Source organism: Nematolebias whitei, chromosome 13 (assembly GCF_014905685.2).
Source record: "Nematolebias whitei isolate Nwh7 chromosome 13, NemWhi1, whole genome shotgun sequence".
Lineage (NCBI taxonomy): Eukaryota > Metazoa > Chordata > Actinopteri > Cyprinodontiformes > Rivulidae > Nematolebias > Nematolebias whitei.
In genome coordinates this window covers 17,301,168-17,310,084 of record NC_056510.1, presented here as the reverse complement: position 1 = coordinate 17,310,084, position 8,917 = coordinate 17,301,168, and the positions used below count along the sequence as shown (strand labels likewise).

Here is an 8,917-nt window from a genome sequence, read left to right as displayed (position 1 = left end):
CAAGAAAATCTTTCAGGATAATCATTATTATTATTATTATTATTTGCAGCAGTTTCATTTACAAGAAAACCTTTTTTCTTCCAGTTTGGTAATTTCCTACTCTTTGTACAAAATCTATGTTTTGCACTCATTTTCGAGAGTATTTAATCATATATATATATTTATATATATATATATATATATATATATATATATATATATATATATTAGAAAAACAGCAGAAATCTTGTACATTTTCAAGTATAATCTTTCCATTGTTTTGCTACACTATGAGCTACAGAACAGATACATACAATCTTAATAAATAATAATTTTAAGAGTCATTCAACAGGTAGGAGCCATCAGAGTGAGAGAAAGTGCATCGTAGCAAACTGATCTTTGACCTGTAAAATATATGTAAAAGAAAAGTTACACTTTATCACCATTGTAAAGAGAAATAGTCTGATTTATTCTACAGAGTTTGTTAGGGAGGATGGAAAATGTTTAGCATGCCTAAGATCCACACCGGTTCTTTACCTCTTTGTTGGGCTTATGGGCACAGAGCAGCATGAGCCAATCAGGTTAGCTTGTGAAGGCCTTGAAGTCTGACTCTGAAACAGGAAGCAGGAAGTGTAAGACAAAAATCTAAATTATGCTCCAATAACACGCTACCAGATAAAAGGCGTTCCTACATGTGTTTCTGCATGTTACATATAAATAATTAACTTTGTTTAAAGGAATTTTTGCCATTACTTGAAGTGCTAGTAGCATATTAGTTTCAATAACACACGACAGTTTCTGCCATATAAAAAACAGCAGCTCATATTTAGGCTCAACCTTTATTAGTTAATTCCCATTTAACAATTTGCAAAAAAAAAAAAAAAACATTATACAAAGTTCAAATAAGACAAGATGATCATTTAAAAAGTAATTCATCTGCCTCTTTCCCTTTAATTTCCTCTCCACGCAATTAATAATTCAAATATATGAAGATATAACGATAAACTTAGAACAAAATATTAGTTTTGTTTAAATTCACCACAGCTGTATTTGCCAGTGATAATTATTATTAAAAAGAGAAAACTGGCGTGCAATTTAAAACAACCACACAAAGATCTGTGCAAATATATACATTACAATCAAACGTATTGCTGAACGAGCAGCACAAAAATAAATACTTCTTTAGATAAGTCAGTCTTTTAAAAATAAAGTGTTATAGAGACAATAATAACTTTTAATGCTTCTGTGATTTGGCACCAATATTGTTCAATAAAAACATTACTTTCACTTTGCTGGGCATGTTTGGGTTTTGTTAAACTCCAGTCAATACCAGTGTTGGCACTCTCTCACATAAACACCTTTATTGCTCCCAAAATACTGGATTACTTTTCAGTAACTGTGGATCTCAGTGTTTTTGGCGTATTTTGATCATGTTCACAGAAATATATATGCATGTGTATGAGTTTATTACTGCTCTATCCATGCAGAAATAAGGCTTCGGTGACAGATTAGACTAAACAAATTGAAGCTGCATTCTTGTACATGAGAAATTGAAACATATGCGCATATTTGCTCTATAACTGTAGACTGTAAACAGAGTAAATATTCATTTTCTGATGGGATATGCATTCATCAGATGCTTTTATCCAAACCAGCTGACAGCAGAGGGGAGACATGGGTTAATATCTAGATCAAGGACACTTAAACATGTGGACTAGAGACACCGGGAACTGAACCAGGGACGATCACTTCTCCCTGAGCCACGGCCGCCCCACTTAAGTCCAGTAACGCCTTAATGTGGGTTTAATGTTTTTGTCAGAGCCATAAAAAATGTTTAAAAAGGCAACATCTTATAGTTTTATCTTGATGTTTAACTATTCCACCAACCCGTTATGTATTTACTGACTTCCTGTACATTAGTTTGCCATCTAACTAAATAAAGTGCCTTCCTCAAACAATTAAAAAAAAAACCATCAAAGCAGGTAGTTTTATATTATTAAAAGTGCATTAAGATAGGATTATCTTGCATTTCCTAATAAAGAATTATGTGCTTTATACGGCTATATTTTTTCAGAAATATATATTAACCTTCATACGGAGGAGATCTTTAATCAAAGTTTGGGTGATAAACGTCACCCCATTGTCTGCTTTTACTGTCAGTGTACTGTTCCAGTCTGCCATGTGTGTGTCACAGCTCGGTTACTTTTGTTTTGCCAGAGAGAATTCGGTGGCAAGGTTTCAGCTGACCCAAACTCACAATTAGATTTGCAAACACACACATTTCCTGCTGTGATGCCCCTAAAATATTATTCATCTTAACACATGCATGTACAACACATACCCATTTGCTTTCATTCAAACTCTGACCTAAATTCAGGTCTATTCAAGCTAGAATTTCCAACAGTTCGACTGAAAACCATAACTCCAACTCACCCCGGCCTCTCCCCGACTTCCCCACCTAAATATTTGTCACATACGCATCCATTTTAAAGCTACTCTGTAATTATTTGTGCTCTTCAAACAAAACCCATTTAAGTTGTAACTTTATGAGCGATCATGTGACAATGTTTACTGTCCATTAAAATCAAAACTCCAGCAGGAAACTTAGAACATGTTGCTTTTTGGAGTGTTCTGGCATTACTGTTAGCCTTCAATAAAAAGTCGAGCAATCCCAGAGTCTCTGTGTTTGCTGACACCAAGTATGTTAAGGTAACTCAAATATGTATACAGACACTAGATTAGCACACCACACATCCACATTTGTTCTTTTTTAAGGTTCCACTGGAGTTTTTTGCTGCAGGTTGGAATATTTCTTCACTGTAACTGTTTGGCAGATTAGTGCTGGCAGCGGATGATGACTCAGAGGAGGAAGCTGGCTCTCTGGTTCGTTTTGTTTTCAAATTATCTGCAAGCCCAGAGCCCACTTTAAGTTGGCTCCCATCATCTTGCCCCCCTGCAACTATCTTGTGACCACTGGACAAATTCAAATGTTTCCCATTAGCAATCTCCCCTCGTTTGGCTCTTCCCTTATCCCCAGCACCTGATATGAAGTCGGTAGCACCGGCTCTCTGCTGAGCTTCCATTTCTGACAAGCTGCATGCCAAAGCCATCTGAAGGTCCTCATCTTCCTCTTCATCCTCCTTTGTTGTGTTCCCATATTGGTAGAAGGGGGCTGCGCTAAATGACCGCTGCGCTGGCGCAGAGTAAGGACTTCCATGATATCTGTCAGTCAATCTGTTCTGGACTTGTGGATTCTGAGAGGACTGATGGGGCTGTCCTTCTCTTCGACTAAGCTCCAGAGCGAGGGCCATTTCATCCTCCACACCTGGAAAAACACACACCAATCCAGCTGTGTGAGTCCACACTATAGATACAGCCACACAGCAAGATATCAAATCAAATATCTAGGCGAGTTTTCACTATCAGATACTTTCAGCTGCAACAAACACAATAAAAATACCTACAAAGCAAATATACTCCCTAGGGTCTATATATATATATATATATAAAATCAAAGAAGGACAAAAATATTTTTTGTTAGTCCTAAAAAAAAAAAAAAAAAAATCTAAACAAGACCACACTTTTAAACTGCACACCACCAGAGTGCATTTCCTTACCGTTAATTAGGATGCTCTTTAACACCCCATCCTCCTCAATCTCTACTCTCTCCTGCCCGTTCTCCTTGATTCTGTTAACGAGTCAAAAAAGTTTTGTCAGGGTCAGTAATTTACAGGCATACAAGATTCAGGAAAATGAAATAACCATCAAATAAATCAAGACTTAAGTGACCAGTTTGGAAGAGCCACATTTTAGAAGCATCAATGAATAAAACTAGAGTGGACTACATAATACAAGGCTTCACATATTTTGCTTTGAAAAAGGCAGCCCCCTCCCCCCGAGGCCGCGGCCTCAGACACCTCCGTCCCCGCCCACTGGACGGGCTGTACTGAAATGTGGTTTTGTTGTACTTCGGTGCAATGACAAGAAAGCTGATTCTGATTTCCTCAGTTGAACGAACCTCTATACAGCAGAGTTCACATACTTTTTGGTGGTGGTGCGTTTTCCATTTACGATGCGACTGGAAGTAGAAACCGATCTGAAGTTGCCCGTCCCTCCTCCCATGCTGTCCATCCCATCCAGACCACCGAAGGACGAAGAAAAGGAGCTAAATTCAACTGCAGAAAAGCAGGTGATCAGAGAAATGAGAAAAAGAGACAAAAAAAAAAAAGTCTTTGCACTCTCATTTTATTCAAAAAGTGTACCATTACTGTTATTTTAACACAAAGTGGAAATTTAAATGCTATAAAAAACCTGAGTGCAAAAATATTGGGAAATAATTTTACCAAAAGGAAAACATATTTGTTAAATTTCCTCAAAGTCTAGTTGAAAACACACACACAAGCTTTTAAGTACTTTTACTTTTAACTACTAAGGTAGTGTGATAATACTACATGAACTGCCAAATCTGATTAACATGTGATGAAGTTGATGATGAGCATTCAAATGTTCACCTCCAGCTGAAGGAAAAGAGAAGAATCGACTGGGGCCCTGGCGTGTAGAGCCTCCAAAGGCTGGGAAGTCATCTGAATAAAGAGAGGGTGACGTTAAGATAGATCAATGAGCAAATTCAACAAATAGGACGAGAGAAAAGATTAATCGCATACAATAAATGTGTTTTACTCTGGAGAGGAGAAACTGTGCATATGCACCATTTACATAACATACATTTCACACCTTAGTGTAAATACGTTTGTAAAACCTGAAATACAGTCAGTGCTACTGCGCTGGGAAAAGTTCAAACCAATGTGTACGACATCTTGAGCATGACTTACCAAAAAAACTTGAGAAGGGATCCTGTCCCCCAAAAAACTCTCTAAACACCTCATCTGGACTGCGGAATGTGAACGTATAATCTGGGAAACCTGAGAAGTCTGAGGTGGAGGAACCTGAAACAAATAAATCATCGGGGGATGAAAAGGAAAAAAAAAATAGAAGAAAAAGCAGAATAAAGCCAGATGCAAATGTAGTGCTGTGTTAATTAAAAGAGGAAAAATACAATTATAATAAATATATTTGTAAATGTGAGCTTTTTGACCATTTCCTCTGTTAAAACTCCATCTCTGTATTTTTCAAATTACCTGAGTGTGGCATTCGGTCATTTCCATATCTGTCATAAGCTTCACGTCTGCTCTCTGTTAAAAAAAACAATAAAAGAAACAACAGACATCAGTATGTTATATTTTTGTTCAAATGTGAATTCCCAACACAGAAACGCCAAAAATGTTTCATAATCAAGTCCAAAACCAAACTATTTCTGATCTTCAGTTATGAGTCAATATTAATGCTTGGAGAAAAAGAAGTGGAAAATATGAACAGAAAAATGTTTTAATAATGATGTAAGGACCTACTCCTGTGGTCAAATGTTCTTTATTTATTTTAACATAAACAAATGAAACTGAAATTTGGGTGAAAAATTAATAAAAGTTTAGATTTAGAGGTGTAAACCTCCAGTACACTCACAAACACACAGTATACTAATCAAACCAGTGACATAAAACAGAAATGTGTGATGGCGTACTGTCAGACAGGACTTCATAAGCTTCAGCCACTTCTTTGAATTTTCTCTCCGCCTCCTCCTTGTTGTCAGGATTTTTGTCAGGATGCCATTTCAAAGCCAATTTCCTGTACCTGCATTTAAAGAAATGCCCAAAAAACATTGTCATTAGTCATACAATCACACACATTTAGAAAATACTTTTACTGTTTAGCGCGGTTTGAAAACAAAAAGCCAACGCAAAGAAAATCTATGAAAACCCCTAAATGATCCTCAAGCTTCTCTTTAATTGAGCTAAATTGTAGCATTAAAAAAAAAATCTGTTTTTGTGTGTGTGTTGACATTTTTAAAGTGTTAGCATGTTTATTTTTTAAATTAAAGTCTAAAACTCCAAAAGGCAGAATGAACAAGTCTGTTTTATACCTCATTTGTTGGGATCATTCCAATGACTGCAAATAATCTAAGGATACTTACGCCTTCTTGATGTCATCTTGCGTGGCTGTTCTGGGAACTCCCAGGATGTTATAGTAATCCACCATGTCGCCTCCTCAGAACACCACTCTGAAATACAAGCAAGTTCTGATCGGTGACTCAAGTCCGACCTTTTGCATTAGCTGAATTACGTCCTTAAAAACACACACGTTCAGTAAAAGCACGGGAGATCGATGCCTAAACACGAACGGTGACAAATGCAGAAATAGAAACAACGCTTCTTTTGTTTTACTCAAAGGTCCCACAAACTACACACTTGGTCACAGTCGGTCTTTTAAATGCATATTTGTGTCTCGGAAACAATCATCAATGTGCATCAACGTAAATATGTCAATTGCAAACACTGCATTAGATGTTTTTTATGGGAACACAAAATTGCCTAGTTTTATAAAGTTTTTTTTTTTTTGGAAGAACAAATCCTGGTCAGAGGGCATTCCTGGGTGGAGTTTGCATGTTCTCTCTGTGCATGTGTGGGTTTTCTCCAGGTGTTCTGGTTTCCTCCCACAGACCAAAAACATGCACGTTAGGCTGGTTGGTAACTCTAAATTGTCCCAGGCGAGAGTGAATGGTAGTTTATGTGTCCCTGTGAAGAACTTGTGGATGGACGGATGGATAGATGGACTTTAAACCAGCAATAACTTGTTACCCATCACTATGATTTTAACCACTTGAAAATTGTTTCCCAGTCATTTGAAGACAGTATGGCAGCAATGCAACTGGAACTGTTTAGACTTGATTATATTTAAAAGCACTTTGGTATCAGCTGCTGTCTTACAACTGCTTTATAAATACATTTCACTTCACTTAAAAATACTTAACTGAGATGAAAATACTAGTCACAATCCTTAATTAGGTAATTTAATTTAAACTAGAAAGTAAAAAAAAAAAAGGTGGTAATCATTCTTAAACAATAAAACAACAAAAATGGCTTTCTTTAACTACAGTATACTTTTTTGAGGACGTTTTTATTTCGGTTTCAAAGGAGTGTGTGTTTATTAAGCACACGTTTTTTTTTAATAGAAAGTAAAACCTGAATACTCCCAGCTGCTTTACTGACATCTTAGCCATCATGCCAATCTTATTAGTTGTCTGCAACAGCTTCAGCCCAGGGGGGACTTCCCAACTGAGGTAAAACAACTAATATTAACTTTCTATAACCCCCTCTGGAGCAGACAAGTTATTTCTAGTACCGAGACACTGCAGCCGACTCGTCAGTAAGCCCAAACAAACCTAAACACAGCAGATGTAGCTGGAGGCGCAGTTAACATTTCTGACTCCATTTATAGTAAAGTTAGACTTCACTACTGTTTGCATTAGCATTGGTTAGCTATGGCTAACAGTAGCTATCAGAACACCTACCGCTCGAGTGTTTTTCAGCCGCTCGTCCACCTCTTTTTAGCCGTGAGTTATTAGTTTAGCCTTTGGGGGTCTGTTTCTCTTCGTCTCTGCTGAACAGCCACCTCCCACCTTCAGCGTCTCAAATACGCGGGCTCAGGTCTATTGTCCGATGCGAGGGACCGTCGAGGCTCTGCTTCGGTGTTTCCAGTTGGTAAACACAAATGCAGACAGCTCCGGTTGGAGCGCGTACCGCTTTGATTCTAAAATGCACGCGCTTGGTGAGGAACAAACGCCATGTCTCTAGAATGTGCCATCGTTTGGACTACGTCATTTAGCCCCGCCCACTTGCAGCGTCCTACTGGTGAGCGTTGAGAACGCGATTTGTGATATTCTCCGGGATTATAGGTACTTATATACACATAATAAACATTTGTTATCAAATTATTACTTTTTTTTAAATTCCAGACATTATGGCAGAATGCAATAGAACTGATGAGGTGAAATAACCCTAACTTCTGTGTTAAAGTTGAAGGTACTCATTACAGTCATGAAGATTGGACAATTAAATTTTAAATAAAACATTTTAAAAAATCCGCACAATATTTTTCTTATATTGACTGTTTAGATACTCATATTTTCACAATAATAGGTTAATAAATTGTGTGATCCACAAATGTTTAAACTTATATAAAGTGCTTTTCATGCAGAGGTGTCAGTGACAAACCACTACTGTACATTTAGTAAACTGTAATACAATAAAATAAAAAAATAACATAATTTACTCAACCTTACTCTATGGTTACATTGCTGCCACCTGCTGGATCTCATATGTAACTACAAAAGCCATGGCTTAACACACTGAATACTAGAAGTTCATAAACTAAATTAACTTTGGAAGAGAGGCATGATTTGTTGTAAGAAAGTTAAACTTACAACAAAAAAACTAAAATTTGTTGTAAGAAAGTTAAACTTACAACAAAAAAACTAAAATCACACAGAACTTGTCATTATGAATGAGTAAAAAACAATCAGTTTTATAACTTGTTATATTTTATGTTTGGACATTGTTGTTGATTTTAGGTGTTCAGGCAGGTTGATTTTTACAAATTACTTTTCATCATGATATTAGTGTACTTTCATTTTTTTTTTTTTTTTTTGGTCTAGCATGGTTATGAAAAATATTGATTTGTAAAGATGTTATTATCGTATACTGTTTTGTGGAAAATTACACTCCAAAATTATATTTTGCACTCTCCTCAAACAGTTAAAGAAACACCACAAGTTTGTTTAAAACATTCCTCAGAACTTTATTGATAACCATGACAAATTAGTCACAGATTTTATTGCATAAATTGTTGCTGGAAATGTGTTAAGTTAAGAGCAATGTTTGGAATGTGTGGATAGGACCCCTCAGTATTCCTCTCCCTCTTCATCGTCCTCTCCAATGCTGTCAGTACCAACCTCCTCATAATCCTTCTCCAGGGCAGCCATGTCTTCTCTGGCCTCAGAGAACTCTCCTTCCTCCATTCCCTCTCCAACATACCAGTGGACAAA

At 36.7% G+C, this 8,917-nt stretch overlaps 1 protein-coding gene across 2 annotated transcripts; it reads right to left on the bottom strand.

The window, feature by feature from the left end:
* Positions 1 to 328: 328 nt before the first annotated feature.
* dnajb2 (DnaJ heat shock protein family (Hsp40) member B2) lies at positions 329 to 7,700 on the bottom strand. 2 transcript variants are annotated; one of them, XM_037686379.1, is made up of 11 exons: positions 7,385 to 7,700; positions 6,008 to 6,094; positions 5,558 to 5,667; positions 5,118 to 5,171; positions 4,812 to 4,925; positions 4,491 to 4,562; positions 4,022 to 4,154; positions 3,597 to 3,667; positions 3,020 to 3,304; positions 517 to 590; positions 329 to 383 (listed from the first exon to the last, which is right to left on the bottom strand). In XM_037686379.1, the coding sequence occupies exons 2-10, from the start codon at positions 6,070 to 6,072 to the stop codon at positions 562 to 564; spliced, it is 933 nt and encodes a 310-aa protein (XP_037542307.1). In that variant the 5' UTR covers positions 6,073 to 6,094; positions 7,385 to 7,700; the 3' UTR covers positions 329 to 383; positions 517 to 561. The 2 variants fall into 2 exon arrangements, with proteins under 2 accessions (XP_037542307.1, XP_037542306.1); XM_037686378.1 differs by lacking the exons at positions 329 to 383; positions 517 to 590 and having other exon boundaries at positions 2,509 to 3,304.
* Between the last annotated feature and the right edge of the window lie 1,217 nt (positions 7,701 to 8,917).